Source organism: Poecilia formosa, unplaced genomic scaffold (genome assembly GCF_000485575.1).
Source record: "Poecilia formosa unplaced genomic scaffold, Poecilia_formosa-5.1.2 Scaffold172, whole genome shotgun sequence".
Classification (NCBI taxonomy): domain Eukaryota; kingdom Metazoa; phylum Chordata; class Actinopteri; order Cyprinodontiformes; family Poeciliidae; genus Poecilia; species Poecilia formosa.
Window position 1 is genome coordinate 883,534 of NW_006800111.1, and position 17,589 is coordinate 901,122.

The 17,589-nt window shown below is 40.1% G+C and overlaps 2 protein-coding genes across 2 annotated transcripts; one reads left to right on the top strand and one right to left on the bottom strand.

Annotated features, from left to right (window-relative positions):
- Nucleotides 1-1,553: 1,553 nt before the first annotated feature.
- On the bottom strand, nucleotides 1,554-9,236 carry LOC103146999 (mitochondrial import inner membrane translocase subunit TIM44-like). Its single transcript, XM_007565123.2, has 13 exons — nucleotides 9,129-9,236; nucleotides 8,115-8,219; nucleotides 7,736-7,900; nucleotides 7,551-7,631; nucleotides 7,217-7,366; nucleotides 6,843-6,976; nucleotides 6,267-6,352; nucleotides 5,932-6,024; nucleotides 5,681-5,805; nucleotides 5,346-5,396; nucleotides 4,952-5,041; nucleotides 4,407-4,517; nucleotides 1,554-4,235 (listed from the first exon to the last, which is right to left on the bottom strand). The coding sequence occupies exons 1-13, from the start codon at nucleotides 9,156-9,158 to the stop codon at nucleotides 4,116-4,118; spliced, it is 1,341 nt and encodes a 446-aa protein (XP_007565185.1). The 5' UTR covers nucleotides 9,159-9,236; the 3' UTR covers nucleotides 1,554-4,115.
- Nucleotides 9,237-9,952: 716 nt separating this feature from the next.
- On the top strand, nucleotides 9,953-16,915 carry LOC103147000 (ras-related protein Rab-11B-like). Its single transcript, XM_007565124.2, has 5 exons — nucleotides 9,953-10,185; nucleotides 12,409-12,604; nucleotides 14,078-14,271; nucleotides 14,363-14,443; nucleotides 16,188-16,915. Exons 1-5 carry the CDS (start codon nucleotides 10,146-10,148, stop codon nucleotides 16,331-16,333), a joined length of 657 nt encoding a protein of 218 aa, XP_007565186.1. The 5' UTR covers nucleotides 9,953-10,145; the 3' UTR covers nucleotides 16,334-16,915.
- Nucleotides 16,916-17,589: the final 674 nt, after the last annotated feature.

A 17,589-nucleotide genomic window follows, 5' to 3' on the forward strand; every position in this document is an offset into this window, starting at 1 on the left:
TATTATGTGATAAAGATGTGGAAGCAAAACAAGTTGAGCCACCTGCCTGTACCTGTGGCTTTACTCCAGATACTTACAGGGAGAAGTAATTAGTTGGCATAGTTCATATTCTACAAAACACACATCCATGTCCCCCCACCTGCGGCTACATGGGAACTCCCTGTTGGTTTAATTAATAGTGAGTGAATTGTAGCACAGAACCAGTTCATAATCTCATCATGCAGAGCTGTCCTCCTGTGGCCATAACTGATGAGAGCCTCTGACCTCGAGTTATGAAATTTGTTGTTGTTGTTTGTTTATTTTGGTTATGAATATCACTGTTGTACAATTTCTAACTTGTGTTTCAAAAACACAGGTCACGACTGCAGGGTGCTTGGGATCTCCAACGGCCTGTGTTGGAAAACGGTTGTGTACAGATTTTTGCTTTATATGCAAAACTTTTTTTTGCATATAAAGCAATGTTGAAAAGTTTTGTGCAGAGTTGTTGCATCAGTTATAGAAAAAAAAAAGGATGCCTGACAGAGATTTTTTTTTTAAAAAACGAGTTCCCCAAAATTGTTCCAAAAGGTTGATGGCTTTTCTTGGTCTGCCTTGGAGGCCTGATGACATTTGTTGTGGTTGTTCAGCAATTTTAGTGGTAAACTTCAAATATGTATTCAACAAACCAAACTGCTCCTTTTTTTTTTTAGAACTCTGTGAAAACTGTTTCATTATACAGTCAGTTGACAGTAAGCAAAAAGTAAAGTAACTTATACATTTACATAAAACAGCTTATCCTTGCTGTTCAGCATTGGTGGAAAACACATGATGTTGTGAACCTGGTTTTTCTTGCAAGTATCCTGGGAGACTTGTTAAAGTGTATGACAAGAAGAAATCTTTGAAGTACCACCAGATTTTAAATAAAAGTCTGACAACTCATGGAAAGTAGTAGAAGGTTTGGTTCAAATGATTTTTGTAAAACCAACACCTTGATGTAAATTTCCTTAAAAAGGCAATGCGTGATTAGACTGCTGCAGCAAAAAAATATCCATTCAAATAATGGCTTTTTTTTTTTATATAAATCTTTACTAGGTGGATACTGTACTAACTACAGTGTAGGCTGGAGCACAGTGTGGTGTGTGTACGGTTGCATCATTAAAGGGTGAAAGCATTGCTCCTTCCTCTAACACCTTCTCACTAAACACATCTCTTAGAGAAACAACTCTCCCTGTCAAAGTTAACTTGATTTGCACAAAGAAAGGGGAACGGTTGTGTAAAGAAACACCAGGATGCAGAAGGTTTGTTCACAGGGAAGCCTCATCTCTGCAGACTAGTTGATTTAGTTAGTACAAAGACCTCTCTAATCATTTATCTCAAGACAGCAATGAGATAAACTACCCCACACGTATTGACTGTGTGTGTGTGAATTTATAGGCATGAATTATTTAAAGCCTAATCCATCAGTCCCACACAAACTGATCTATGAGTATATCAACTGGCATTGATAGCCGCGTCCATGAACATCTATCAACATGTGTCAGGACCGAAATGAGAAAACTAAAGACAGACACACAGGACATCCAGAGTTTAATTTGTTCTTGAGAGAGGAGCGCACATACACAACACACCCAGAGCTGCAGACTCTGAGGAAGCGGAGGCAAAAAATAATTATGTTAGCCTGGTTTGTTTTGGGGTTTTGACAAGATCTGCTTAACTTAACAAAAGCCAAAAGACATGAAAAGTTTGGCAGAAACTCTGAAATATAAGAAACCTGGCTTCAGAAGAAAGGCATGTGTTGAGCACAGGACAAACAAAATTTATTTTATTCCAACAGGATTCTGATATTACATTATGTACATGGAGAATAAGTTACGTGTACATATTTGCAAGAGAACATGTAGATGAGCTGGAGCTCTTTGGCATAAACTTAACCCACCATGTTTACAGAGAGAGAGAGAGAGAGAGAGAGAGAGAGAGAGAGATAAAGAGCTGAGCATGACCTCACAGTCAAACAAGGAGGAGGAAGTATTATGCTATGGGAAGGGTTTTATGGGCTGTGTGTAAACTCTTGCATGAGAACCGTCTTGCATCAGTAAAAATTATGGATAATTGAAGTATTTTACCTTTAAGTTGAGCAGATAGACACTTTAACCTACGTACAAGACTTCCTGTCTAACAAAATAAGAGCATGCTGTGCCTGTCGGATATAGCCATGAATTTTTGTATCATCAAATGGACTCAACATAAACATCGATAATATTTCAAACAACAATGCAGTCTGTTCAGTAATAAACTCATTTGTCACCATTGTTTTTAAAAACCACATTCAGAAACGTAAACAGAGCAGATGTGTAAGACGAACAGGTGAATGATTGAACAAAACGGTTCTGGAAACCTGAAGCTGCCTGGATGACGAAATGAAACGAAACGATGCACGTCTCATTTATTTACAGGTTATGATGTAGATTAAGAGAAGGACGCACTGCACTGCAACTTAACAAAACACAATGTGGTATTCCTGATAATGTAGCTAATAAACTTGTTATCCAAGAGCACCTGTGGCATTAAATCAATACATCGTTACTTTCAATGTTTTATATTCAAATCATCTTATGTCATTGTACTTTTATGCGTGAAATAAAACCCACAAAGCTGCATATAAAAGCAAAACAACAGTCAGAGATCTATCACATCTATTTACAATCACTCTCATTTCTGCCTTCGTTGAGATTGGAAAAGTTATTTCACTAGAGAAAACAATACCTAAACCCAAAACATTGACTGAGAAGGTCCATCAAGTTCCACCCAGTTTTTACACGTCGAACCGTTTGTGTTATGTTTACACAAGAGGAGAATTGTTTTCCTGCCATTTGATTTAAAGTCATCAGCTTCTGACCGGAATCACTTGATTTTTAGGAACCTAATGAGCGAACAGTCCTGCTGACAGCGTTCTTCAACATGGAAACTGAGAAGATTCACCAGTAGTTATTCTCAGTGGTGTGTTTAAAATGAAGTCAGAAGAAGCACTTCATTTTAAACATCAGAAAGAAAGCGAAATTCAGCGACATATCAAGACACGTCTGCGGTTCTTTCATGCTGCGGCAGAGTGAGAGAGAGCAAGACTTTCAGCGGGTAACAGGAAGGCTGAACTAATAAAAGCAAATATAAATTTCTATGAGCATGATTTGGAAATGTTAGCAGTTACTTAGAAATCCTCAAGTAAGGTTAGGATCTACATTCTGTAGGTCTAGGATGTACACATGGAAGTGCTGTTTAGGTAGGCTAAGTACTAATACGAAGGAGTTAAACCTCAGAAGTATGTTTTCAGTTTAGCAATAATGGGACATACCAATTTTTTTGGAGAAACTTCTGTATCATTCAGTTGCATGATGTCACCTTTGCCCTCATTGTAAATAACTGATTGCTCAAGGCAGGAATGCTACAAAAATCATAATTTCTGAATCTTGCTCTAAATCTCAAAGAAAAACCAGATTCAGCAAAAACTACCAGAAAACGTCTGATGGGTTCATCTCTGGTTTCTGCCAAAAATCAGAACTTACTTCTTCAGTGTTAATGGTGTGAAGAACATTTCCACTGTGCCACGGTACGTCGAGTTTGCAGCCACAAATGCAAATTTGAAGCTGCTTACACTATACCTCCAATGTTCAAAAAGAAAAGTGATAAAAATATAGAATCACTTTGACACATCTCTCAAGACTTCAGCAGACATAAAAGATGAAGGTCCACTTTTTCCACCTACAAGATAGGATCTTTCTGAATCTTGCCACTAGTATGGAAGAGGAGCAGCAGAGGATGAAGGCTTCAGTATCGTGATTCTGTGTTTGAACAGACAATAATAACAAGAAGGTTTAGGTGCTTTACTTATATCTCTGTCCATCCAAGCACTGTGAAGAACAGCAAGCAAGATCAAAGTTCAAGTCAGGATGTAGATTCCAGCGAATGATCGAGCATCAACTATGTACATGTGCACATGAATCTTCTGGAAAGTCGGCACAGAGAAGAAGGGGCTTTGCTCTGCTCCGGAGCCGATTCCAGCCCAGCGTTTGTGTCCTCTGCCCTCCTTTACAGTTTGTCCAACAGAGGAGACGCTCGTCTGCGTCCCCTGGAGCCTCCTATTAGAGGATCTGCTCTGTGCTGGAGGCGGAGATGTCCAACAGCCTCCAGGCTGCGTTGGGGTTCAGCTCCTCCTGGTCCCGACACAGGGCCCACACGTGCATCATCCTCATCACTTTCTCCTGTAGAGGGCAGAGGCGTTTAATGCCAAACAGCAACATAAATGATTAACTGTTTTCAATTTTCTTTAACCGTGTCTTCTGGTATAATTCAATGTGACATTTTGTGGTTTCAAATTAACTATTAACCCCTAGCGCTGTTTCAAATCTGCAGTAAATTTGAAGTTCACTGACCGGATCGCCTTCCACGACGTCTCCTTTCGGGCTGCGGACCACCATGACGACCTGAGCCTGGAAGGTAATGATCAGCACCGGGCCCTGGTCCATCAGCTTACCCATCGCCAACTAACACACACAAAGATGCCACAAAATAAGAGGCTCACAGGAGGAACAGCTGATTTAAAGTAATTCGGTTTCTCCGATGTTGGATGTTCAACTTTTCAAACCTAACCCATGCTGCCATATATTAATTGAAGAGGATATGTCATTTCTGAGCACTGGAGTAAAATTGCTGGAACATTCTCTCATTTGAAGATCAGCTACTGTCTTAAATGTTCTGAACTTGTGTGATCTTTTCGTCTGTGGTAGAGGTGTTTCTAGCCCTGTATGGATTTCATTTCCGCATTCACCAATTCGCCAATCGGTATGTTGATGAAGAAGGAGTGCTGATCTAGAAAAATTGGGCTATTTTTGCAAGAAAATAAGGACATACTGCATTGGATGTTGGGAAATCTCCATGGCTATAAGAGATAGTACTAACAGGTTGTAGCAGAACTTACATCTATGTTATCAATGTCAAGAACTTTGGACTGAAAGAGAAGGCCCAGAGCCTTGGCCTGCTGGATGGGATGGGCCAGCTGTCTGTATGTCTGAGAGGAAGAACAAAGGATGAAACACTTCACACATAATACCTGAAAGCAGATCAACATGCCAGCTCATTGTCATGCTGTACATTTCTAAAAAGGGCACCATGCATTTAAAAGGGTTTGGAAAAATTACTTTGGAAAATACGCCAGACACATAACTATCATGCAGCAAAAACTGATTTCTATTTGTTTTCTTTAACCTAGAAATCACTTCCACCCTTGTTATTTGGAGCATCGACTTTAAATTAATCAGAGCTTTAAAAAAATGATTAAAGATAAATGTTCATGTGGCTGCTGAATAACTTACAGCTTCATAGCACCAGTCCTTTAACACATCCAGCTCTCCACGGACCATAGCCTGCAGAGGACACAATTCATGAGTGAGCTGTGGGAAAATGCTTCACTTAATTGTGCTTTGATATTTCTGAGACTCAGGTTTTATCTTTCTCTGTTTAAAAAATCATCTACAGATTTAAATTTAAACTCCAACCTGCTATCTTTATCTTATTTTAACTCATTTTTCCCCCCTAACTGAGCCAGGTTGTATCAGGAAGCAAAGGAATGAAATACGACGGGAAACGGATAAAAGAAAAGAAGGATTTAAGGAATAAACGACAAACAAAAGCTGGTGGCTCCTATTACCTCCAGGATGTTTGGGATGATGTCTTTCTCACACTGCTTGAGGAAAGTGTCCTTGTCAAACTTGGGATCAATCTTCAGGATCTCTGTCAGCACTTCTGACATTTCTGTCTTCGAGAAAAGGCCACCTAGAAACGCACGTCAACGCCATCAGCAACACCGACAAAAACAGCACTGGTATGCTACAAATGAAATTTGTAGGTCTGAATATATAAAACAACTAGAAAGAGAAGGTGGACATGATGGAGAGTTACCTAAAAAGTCGGTAACTCTGTCAGTCATGGCTCTGGATGCTCTGATGAGAGCGTTGTCACTTTCATCATATTTCATCTTCATCTCAAAGAATCCTGAGCGCAAAGGAAAAAGAAATGAGGGAGTTGGACTTTTCTTAGAACAACAAAGTGTTTTTAGATAATAAAGGCAGCAGTTGTATTCATCAAAAACACCTAAAGGGTGCACCATTTTTCTTTTTAGGCATGCGCTTATAAAACTATCTGCTGCCCCCTGCTGTCACCAACTGAGAAGGCATGTCTGCAGATTAAGCAGAAGGGCATTAAGGACATAAATAGTTTATTTGGAAGCAACTTACGGTTAAAGACCAGATTATTGTCCTTGAAGTCCTTCCACTGCTGGTACCACTTTGAATCCTTATGCAGAACCACACCCAGAGCTTCTCTACACCGTAAAAACAAATGTGGAATTTTTAATCATATGGAAGCGAACTTCATAAAATATACACTTACTTATTAGCGAGTGGTGGAAACATAACAGGCAAACTGAAACTGGTTTATTGCACAAAGATTAAAAGTCTTAAATGAGTAGAAGGAATTTAAAACCTAAATTGGACATTCTGGACGTATTTAAGGCCTAAAGTCTTTGGGACATTTTGAGATATTGAAGAACCTTGTGATTTCACTGGCTTATATTTGCTTTTACTGAAATAAATGGGAATCAATACAAATACAAGCCACACTTTTCAGATTTTCATCTGGGAAAAAAAAACCCATTTCATTTGTACTTTATGTTTCACCTATATCATCCATATGTATTAACAGGATGAAATGTTTAAGAAAAAACAACTAAATACACATTTTTGTAAGACTTCACACATTGTTTATCAATGCAGTTAACAGTGATTTTTCTTTTCTTTTTAGCAGCTACTTACTCATTGGCCTCAAACACTCTACTGTCACTTTCTGCCCCTTTAAATGAAAAATCACTTCTCATCCTCAGCTGAGCAGGAGCTCTGTAGGGGCCGCCGTCCCCGACGTCTATCTCCTTCTTCATGGACTCAACGCCCTGCAGAGGAAGCAGCGGTTTTAAACGTTTTGAGCTGGGAAGCATGAAAGTTCATTAGCACGTTAAAGCAGATAAAATCAGGAATAAAGGAAAAGCAAACAAGCACTTCAGACGTATGTGTCAGGAAAGGGTTGTTATTTATCTGCAACTGAGTGAAGAGTAAACTGAAAGCTACGCTATTGCAAATTCAAATGCTGCATTTTAAAAGAAGAAACTTAGAGAGATGTCTATTCTTCTGACCTGTGAGATGGCCTTGAAGGCGCTGGTCCGGCCCAGTTTCTCTCCACCTTTAGACACGGACTCTGCAGAGTGCATGGCTGTCCTCGCTGCCTCTTCCACGCCTTCTTTGATCTTCTTTCCTATGTCCGTACGAGTCACCTCCTCTAGACCCTTAAGCACACACAAAAACAAAAAAATAGTAAAAGAAAGAATTCAAATGGATGTCCACTGAATAAATGTGCAAATATGTAAGGTGAATTCACAACAGGGAATGAATCCTTCTAAAAAAATAAATTAAAAAAATCCAGTAACCACTCTTTAGTGCTTTCTGTTTAGATCCCATTAAACACCTCACCTCTTTGACAGTGTCTGACAGAGAGCCAAAGGTCTTCTTAAACACCTCAGAAGTCTTTACCGTCTCTGCCTCTATAGATTTCTAATGAAACAAAGAGTTTTCGCAGCATTCAGTCAAAGGGTTTTTACCAACAATAATCAGTTTTAATGTAGACCGACACACCAGAAGCCAGGCAACTCCCTTACATATTTCCTGCGGGCCTGCTGCAGGGCGTCGGACTCTTCCAGCTTCTTGGCCTCTTCCCTGAACTTCTTGATGTTATCCTTCATCTCCTGGTTCTTACTGAACTCCTGACGAAGATTATCAACAAACTCCCCCAGAAAACCTTTCCGTCCTGAAGAATACCGGACCTGAACAGAGAAACGGAAAAACGTTACACAAAATATTAGTATAAAAAAAAAATAATAATAATAATACAGGGATCCAGAAATCTACAGGCATCCAAAACACAAAATCGGCAATGGAAGACAAATTAAAACAGTGTACAACAAAATATGCAAACTACTGATTATTTCAATAAAATCCCCAAAAGTGGATCATATGAAAATTATTGTTAGTGTGTACCTGTGCAGCTGCAGCCGGGCTCCTGTGTAACCTGTAGGCATCTCTTTTCCATGTAGCAGAGACCACAGAACGAGTGCAGAGAGCCATGGCATTCCTGCCAATCAGCTGCAATCAAAAAACAGCAGTAAGGTAAGGCAGTCCATGTCAGCAAACAAGTTTCTGTATAATTGCTGATTCTCAACAGAGTACAAGGGAAAGCAACACCAACAGTCCAAGAGAAAATCTTGGAAGATTTTTGAGAAAGATTCAATACATCATTCCTGATACAGCATTAATTTATTTTAAAATGTATTACTTCATTATGCATGATTCCCCCCACCCACCTACCTTTCTGGTTGCACAGACCACTGTTGTTTTTACTCCCACCACCAACATTTTAAGCCTTACGTCACACTGTCACACTACAACAAGAAACTTTAATAATTTTTATTGGGCTTTTACATGATAAGACCAACCCAACATAGTGCATAATTCTGAAGTGGAAGGAAAATATGCATGTATTTAAGAATAAACCTGAACTTTTTCACCTAAAGAGCATCATTTTGTCAATAAAAATGTGAAGATTTTCAGTCTCTGGGGTCGTCGTGTAGAATGTGTTTCAGACCTTTTTATTACTCAGTTTCTCGTCCGAATCTGCTATGGCAATGGTATTGTAGTAAACATGCAGCCGTTCTTGTTCTGCTCCAGTCCATACCATGGTTTAAAACTACTCACAATGTATTATTGATTTTTAACAGACTCCCTTTCAAAACAGCCTAACCCGGGTAAAGCACAGTAGCCACATTTACTAAAAACCTAGCTTACGTTATTAAGCGGTAACAGATTTAACTGCGACGATTCTGATGCAACAAGGCCTTTTAACGGTCATAACGTACTCCAACTAAGATTTATAAAACCTTTTTCTCATGAATGAAGGTGACAAAACTGACTCAAACACACCGGAGTTAAACTCGTTTTAATAAGATAGCATTTCAAGTCTGAGAGCTGTAATGAAGGGCATGAATGGGGTCTAACCTCGTAACACCGACACACGGACGCTGCCATCTTGATGTTCAATCAGGGAAGCACGTGCATCCTGGTGCGTCTTCGCTGTCTGAACCGACATTCCACCTGACCAATAGGAGGACGGGAAGTGAACAGGGGGCGGAGCCAAGTAACACCCTGATTAAAGGGACAATCCCACCTAAAATTAAGACATGCCGCTTCCTATCTGCATAGCACCAATATTCCCACCAGCTACTATGACGCAGCTTTGGAGTTATTCTGAGAAGAAAAGTATGGAGGAAGATTGTTTTGAGAAAAAAAAAATGGAGGAGAGAAAATACATCACAGTGTTAAACAATGCAGGCTGAGTGACTGAGTCAATTTCTGTAGAAGCATATGGTCAAAAATCTTTTGACTGACTGCAAAATATCTGCACCAAGTACAGCAGTCACTGAGGTTTCAGATTGAAGACATTAATGTCTGAAATCCAAATTCAATTTGAAAGGCTATCAGAGATTACATACATTTCCCCCATAATGATAAATAAATGTCCGACATTTTATTTAGTCTTTATTAGGAGACTGTTCACCTAATTGTTTTGCATATATTCCGAAATTTAAAAGCAATCTGAATGGTTTGCTATTTTTATTATAAGTTCACTCTGTGCATACATCAGATTATGAAATGATCATTTCATAAAATAATAAAGTCCTTTCATGAATGACTTTATTTTGTCTCTGGCATGAATAAATGACATATTTTGACAGAGGGTGAACCAGATGAGTGACAGGTATCTGGTGGCATGCCGGTGAGGAGCGCCTCCCTTAGGAAGGAATTTGAACTGCAGGGACTCCTCCCCTCCCTCCCTCTGCAGAGTTGGGAGCTCTCTCCCCTTTTCTGCGACCAGCTCTCGCCTTGACAGCCGACACTGGCGCAGAGTCTGAGCACAGATCTTTACCTTATTTTTCTGGCATATAGCGACCATCCACACCCACAGCGTCCACTCATCCTCTTCCGGAGACAAGCGCTGGAGCGGCCTCGTCTAGAATGGGGAACCGAGACGACGAATACGATTTTTTGTTCAAAGGTAAAAAGAAATATTATTATTATTATTATTATTTTAAATAAAGGGTAGAGAAGATGCATAGATTGGCTCCTTACGCACCAGACAAAGCGGCGTTTTACGGACGATTGTGATTTTTCTCCTTATTGTCGCTGAGCTGCGCTGATGATAATCGGTTGCTGTTATTACAACACAATGCTGTGACATTACAGAGCCTGCAGCTATATTTATTGGGTAATTAATCCGCAGCCAGATCCGTACTAAAGCTTTTTAAAATAAACTTTCATCGTCTCATAGATGAGGTTAGATGTATTGTTTAGCAACACTGGATGCTTTCTCTTTACTTCTCCCGTTCAGATGTATTCAGGCCTGCTGGCCTTTACCTTTTGCTGATCAATAGCACACTCATTCCCAACATGAGGAGGACTCACTGCAGATGCATCGGCGCAAAACTTCCTTCTATTTTCATTTCTGTTATTCTGACCGTCATTAGGCCTGAAAGGGTGTCACCGAGCCTGAAGCGGCACCAGACCCAGGTCCCACCTCGTTTCTGGGTCCAGAATGGACTCTTTGATCCTGATATCAGCTCCTGTGGCACATTAACATCCCGGGCTTGTATAAGCCAGAAAGACCATTTAGATGTAACAAAGTATCCTCTGTGGGATGAATAGAGCATCTGCCGGAGGCGAGGAGTCTCTCCCCCTCCCTCTCTTCCCTCCTTGTGTTTTCTCTCCCTGCCCGAGCCTTATAACCCGTCCGAAACAGGAAGGGCAAGGCGGCCTGAAGCTGTCGATTCAGGGTTTGATGAAGCGTGTTATCAGCTTCCTGCAGCGCCGGACCGGCCGAACCCGACGGGGAGAACAAAGTTGGGCTGCGTTTCCTTTTGTTGAGGAAGTAGGGGAAAACAAAAAGGCTCCACCTCTGCTGCTGCTGTATGAGAACCATCTGCTCAATCAGTCACACTCATTAGACTGCAGCAGCATGGGACAATGGGTGAACAACAGAGACTGTTGATCATTTAAAATCACTCGTTTCCAGGATGTTCACGGGGAATCACCTTATGCCTAGAAACTTGAATGTGTTTTATTGGGATTTGAATGATAGACATTTAAAAATCATATTGCTGTGATCACTACTGCAAGTCTTTCATGTCTTTACCAGCTTTGCACACACCTCAAGTCAGATTCAATTGGAGTCATTTCAGTCAACTTCAGTCTTTATGACTGTCTTCTCTGTCCTGACAAAGAGCATCCAGCTAGAAATTACAACTCGTGGTGAAGTGTTTGTTTTTGTTGGAGAACACAGAGTTCAGTTTCAGACCCATCGAACCAAAACATCCTCTTCCACATTTTATGCCTGTCCCCTATGGCTTGTGCGAAATTACAAGCAGTATTCTTCCACCTGAGTTGTGGATCTCTGCAGCTCATCCAGAGTTGCTACAGGTCTTTTGGCTGCTTGTCTACTTAAGACTATTTGTTGACGATGGGTTCCGTTCAGGCTGATGTTGGTCATGTCTTGGTAGGTTTGTAGTTGTGCCGTGCTTTTTCCATTTTCATTGGTGGAATGTGCAAACACTGAGATGTTATTTCTCTGAGCTTCTCAACAGTTTTGTCCCTGAGCTGCCTGCTGCTTTTCTTGGGTGTCATGATATTGATTTGTTCATTAATGATCCTTAGAAAACCTCATAATAGAAAAACAGGTCGATTGTACTAACTAAGTAGGTAACTTCAAGAGTGAAATATAGTCCCAGGATTTTATTTAGGGGTATTAGATTGATAGGAGGCTCAAAAATGTATTTCATTTCCCTTAACAGTTTTTCAAGAAAAGGGAAATGATCAATGCTACTTTGTTTTGATCTGTCCCCCAAATCCTTCCAAAATACTCTGAAGTCTTTGGATGCAACATTCAAAAAAGTTAATGGGTTGTGAAGAATAGTTTTTGCAAGACACCATGGGGAATGTCACGGGCTATGTTTACTTACGCTTATCACTTTAGATCATACTTGTAGAGTCTTAGACTGTGAGAATAAATAATGCCTGCTAAAGGAAAATCAAACCAGATCAAATCCTGCATTCAAAAGTCAAGAAATCTCTTTATCTGGTGTTTTGTCTTCCTATTTGAAGTTCCCATTCATAAAAGTGCCTACAGAGATCAGTATGACCCACTTCAGTGTTGACAGGAACGTTCAAAGTCTTCTTTGATTTAACATCGCAACATTGACTCGCGCGCTCTTCTTTTCCTCCACAGTCGTGTTAATTGGAGACTCAGGTGTTGGGAAGAGCAACCTGCTGTCCAGATTTACACGGAACGAGTTCAACCTTGAGAGCAAGAGCACCATCGGGGTGGAGTTTGCCACGCGCAGCATCCAGGTGGACGGCAAGACGATAAAAGCTCAGATCTGGGATACAGCAGGACAGGAACGCTACAGAGCCATCACTTCGGCGTAAGTCTGTTTGTGCTGTGATTGCAAATCTTCAAGTCTTGCAACACCTGCAGTGTGGGGGAAATATTGCACCATGGTAGTCACAAACGGCGTACAACTCTGAGATCAGAATGATTCAACTAACTGGAATGTTAGCTGACCCACACAAACAACCAGACAGGCTTTAAAAACGGCATCTAGTTGCAGCAAGTAACTGATCACTGGCCAGCATGTGTACTTCTGCAAAATGAGAAATTTTGTCAGTTTGCAGGCCCAGTTGGCAGCGTTTAATTTCTGTTAGCACAATACCAAGGAGGAACAAAAGCAACAATGAATTTAGAGAAGCTGTTGTTGGCGTACATCAACCTGGAAAGCGCTACAAATCAAACAATAGGAAGTCAGTGATTCTGCAGTAGATAAATGACCCGCAAGCAGAGGCATTTCAGCAATTTCACCCTGAAAACTGCTGACCTTACATACGCTTTGAAAAGTATTCTTACCCAACAACACCATCCTTAATATCATGATGCTAGTCAGTATTCAAAGTGGCCTGTACTTGGATGGGAAGACAAATGGAAATGTAATTTATCAAAGGTAATGTGTTGGATGCAGCAAAAAGCCTAAGCAAAGAGCTGGAGTTAATGGGGACGGTTTAGATAATAATAATTTTAAAAAAAGCAATCGCAAAGTTGGTACAGTCATATTCCAAACAACATGGCAGAATGCTTTATGTTTATCACCTGAGGAATCAACATGATGCCTTGGTAAATAGTACTGCTTTGGTGTAACAACATGCAGCATACTGTAAGAGCGCAAACATGTAACACCAACAGTAGATGTAGGCTTATTATACAGACAATAGCCCGGGACAATTTGCAGTCATACAGTCAGCAAAATGACTGTATGACTGCAAAAATGAAAGTCCTCAAATCTGAACGAAACAAAGCCACATGGCAAGAAGGATCAGACAGAATTTACCAACATTTTTTTATAAGCAACGGATATAATGAGTGACCTGCGCCACCTCAGGCCTGTGACCACAGAGGATGGATTGGTTATGACAGTACTACTGTTTACATTTGAGGTACCCTTCACTTTTATATTCTGACTTAGTTTATGGTAAAGATAGATTATTGGATTGATTTATATGCTTTTTTTCGTTTACATTTCATTCTCCTGTAATATTTGGTTAGAACAAGACTTTTTTAATGATTTTCTCTTATGTTCAATTATAACAATGAGTGTGCTATCCATCAATTTACTATCTAAGCCAGGTTATTCTAGGAGAAGCGAGTTGATGCCAATCTCCAGCCGACTTTAGCTTTGTTTCCAGACTTCGGTGCATTCTACAAATGGAGAAAGTGGAATACTAAACTTACCGTGAAAGTTTGGAAAGCAATGAGTTTAAATGGAAGAAAAAAAAAGAAACGCATCCAATAACCGAAGCTTTGAGTCCGTCGATTTAAGTTGCTCTTCCCATTGACGGTGTCACAGGTACTACAGAGGAGCCGTGGGGGCGCTGCTAGTGTACGACATAGCTAAACACCTGACCTACGAGAATGTGGAGCGCTGGCTGAAGGAGCTGAGAGACCACGCCGACAACAACATCGTCATCATGCTGGTCGGCAACAAAAGCGACCTGCGCCACCTCAGGGCTGTGCCCACAGACGAGGCGCGAGCCTTTGCAGGTAACTGAGCTGTCTCTGTTACTGGGGAACAGCTGGTATCACTGGATGAGTCGAGTAGTAAAACTTCATGTGTTTGTGTGTGAACCCACAGAGAAGAACAATCTGTCATTCATAGAAACCTCAGCCTTGGACTCAACAAACGTCGAGGAAGCCTTCAAGAATATTCTTACAGGTACGTTATAATCAGACGATAACAGGGTAAGGAGAAGAAAGGGAGCAATACAAATGCATTTTACTAGATTCATATTTATTAACGCATCAGCTCTGCAGTCAGTCAGTATTCCTCTATAGACGTATTTGCACAAATTACTGCAGTAACCACTGTTTCAATAAATCAAATTGGAATCTGAAGAGATAAGTGAACTCTGATCTGGTAAAAAAAAAAAAGGTTGTATCAAGATGGGTTAATATTTTCCTGTTGGGTTAGAACAATACTCCTGTATGTTAAAAAACTTTTTAAAGAACATTTTCATATAGAAGCTTAATGTTTTCTGACTGAATTCTGGTTATTGTTTTCATCAATTTTAACATGGCTGCCAACAAAAGTTATTTTCTCATGTCACTGACTTCTATAAATGTGCCCCTGTGATTCATGCATATATTTAAACTCAATTGTGACACACAGTAGGGTATTAGTAATGGGAAAATGTGTGGGGAGTGGATAATCTTATTTTTAGTATGTTAGCAATCATGATTTAGCCTCTGACACATTTACAGAACCACTACATTTATGTTCAAAATGGGATTAAATTGAACACTTGGTGATTATATTTTATTTAAGGGTGTTTGAGTAAAAACAGCTGCTCGTATCTACATACCAAACTTTACACATTTTTATTTGCAGAAAAAGGGTTGAAAACTACGCATTATTTTTTTCCACTTCACAATTATCCCCTACTTTGTATTGGTCCATTAAATCCCAGTAAAATACATTGAAATGTGTGATTTTATTATGAAAAAGCGGCGGTAAATCTCAAGTAAAAATATGTTTGCGCTACATGGTGTAAGATGCAATTGTATTGCCTTGTTGACAACTCTCTCCACTTGTTCTTATTAAAATAATAACCATTAATTGCATTCAGAGATGTGGAAAAAGCGCTTCAGTCAATTTCTTGTTTTTATTTTTTTTGTCGCATATAAGATCATGTGGGGAATGTTAGTATCAGACAAGGATAAGCAACATGCAGTTTTATTTATGAAGGTAAAAAAAATGGGACCAAACCAGCCTGCACAGAATCAGAATAAGGGTTTCTTGTTTAGAAAATGAGTTCATTGGGAAAAGCCAGCTGTTTTAGTCTGATTACTACCTGATCTGTACAATCAAGAAGTCACTTAAATCAGACCTAAACGAAACAAAAAGTTAAGTAAAAGATTTTTAAAAACATCAACTCAACGTTGATGTTAAGGAGGCAATTACACTTTCCACATGGGAGGGACACTTTAGTTAGATTTTGTTCTCCTCGTGAATTAAATCATTGTTGGAAAGCAGCTTTTTTTGTACATACTAAGCTCTGATATTACCGTTTGTTTGATGATCCCATGCGTACGACAAAAACAAAAGACATCTGAAAGGGGGGATATACTTTTTCATGTCACTGTATATTAAGGTGACACCTAAAGTCTGGCTCCTGAAGCACTGGGAATCCTGTTCGCCAGCACCCAGCGTACTCAGATGTTACTGATATAATTCAAACCTTCTGGTCCAAATGTTTATCACTATATGATTTCACCGTTTCATCTGCTGCAGGAAGCTGACTTTTAAACTTTGCATATGCGACTTCCTCTTTCTAATCTAGTTTCCCTTTCCAGATTAGCTTTGTACTATCTTAGGTGTCCAAGAGGTACAAGTGTGAACAGAGTATATGATTACTCTTTTCTGAAACATCACCTGTTTTTTTTTATCTTTGTGAAAACAGAAATATACCGGATTGTATCACAGAAACAGATTGCTGAGCGATCTGCCCACGACGAGTCCCCAGGAAACAACGTGGTGGACATCAGCGTCCCTCCGACCACGGACGGCCAGAGGGGGAGCAAGCTGCAGTGCTGTCAGAACCTGTAACCCCCGCTGGAAAACACCCCGTCCTGCCTCACCCGGTCCGATTATTAACTGAAATCCACTAGTGTCGATGTGCTTTCGAATATGCTGGGGCACGACAAGTCAGAGCCTGCACCTTTTGAATCAGTGAAGTCAGTTCCATTAAGCCACAACCGATCAGTCCCAGATAGAAGGAAGAGTTTGATTTCAAGTAATAATCTGACCCAGGTATGGTCAAAACATTGTGGCACAAAAACAGGACTGAAGGTACACTCTCCCCCCCGCCTCCCGAGCAGCTACCAGCTAGTTAACATGTTAGCGTAGCAGTATAGCCTTGTCCGAGACCCTGTATGCCTAGACATCTCTCTGGTAGACTGTTGCTGGCACAAACTGAAGGCCTGGGTTTGAAATGCTGCCAGTTTCACCGGGATCAGCAGTCCTGTCTTTGGGCCTTTTCCTCCCTCAGTCATCATCTCCAAAAGTGGTTGTGACGCTGCTGACGCTTACTTTGTTTTTGTGTAAAATATATTTTGTTCGGTTTGTTTTGATAGCTTGTCTGCTCACATACATTATATTAATGCCATGGAAATAAATTTTACAATATTACTTTGCAGTGTCCTTTTTAAAAACAAAACAAAATAAAAGCAGTACAGACGTAGGTTACAGACTAGACAGCCGATGATTAAAAAATGTGGGAGGAACGTCCTCATTTAAGTATTCAACCTCACGACTCTAATTGAATTTGGAAAGTATTTTTGTGTTTACTTTTCCCTCAAGCTTCATGCAGTTTTTTTTTTTTAAACAGTCTGAGAAGCATAATGAAGAAACAGCCGAACAACTCGTTGCTTCTATGCAAGACCAATACAAAATAACTTGTTAAAAAGGAATAAAAATATCCAGGATACCGCCTAAAGTTTACTGTTGCCCAGTAAATGAAAAGCTCACTTTCACCCACACACCAGTTATGCTTGAGTAGCAGAGAGTATTTGAATTGAACAGAGCATCAGATCATCCATAGACTTTTGTTTTTAACCTTTACTGAGATATTTGCTTTGTGTTCTGAACAGCAGCTGTGTGTATAGTAACATTACACAGAAATATCATACAAGGAAGAGAAATGAAAAATTCCCTTCTCAAACTCCCACACTGCCTGATTACAAGGCATCAACACAGACCAAGTTGCTGGCTCCCCTGGTGAAGTGTAAAACGCCTCCAAGCAATCTTCCACTGCAGTTGTATAATTGCACACTTTAACGAGCCCGAACTTTAAATTATGTGCA

Coding starts and splice junctions, on each gene's coding strand:
- LOC103146999 (XM_007565123.2), bottom strand. CDS start 9,158: ATGGCAGCGTCCGTGTGTCGGTGTTACGAG. Junction 8,220..9,128: donor CCGTGTGTCGGTGTTACGAG/GTTAGACCCCAT, acceptor TTTTGATTGCAG/CTGATTGGCAGGAATGCCAT. Junction 7,632..7,735: donor AGCAGGCCCGCAGGAAATAT/GTAAGGGAGTTG, acceptor TTGTTTCATTAG/AAATCTATAGAGGCAGAGAC.
- LOC103147000 (XM_007565124.2), top strand. CDS start 10,146: ATGGGGAACCGAGACGACGAATACGATTTTTTGTTCAAAG. Junction 12,605..14,077: donor TACAGAGCCATCACTTCGGC/GTAAGTCTGTTT, acceptor ACGGTGTCACAG/GTACTACAGAGGAGCCGTGG. Junction 14,272..14,362: donor CGAGGCGCGAGCCTTTGCAG/GTAACTGAGCTG, acceptor GTGAACCCACAG/AGAAGAACAATCTGTCATTC.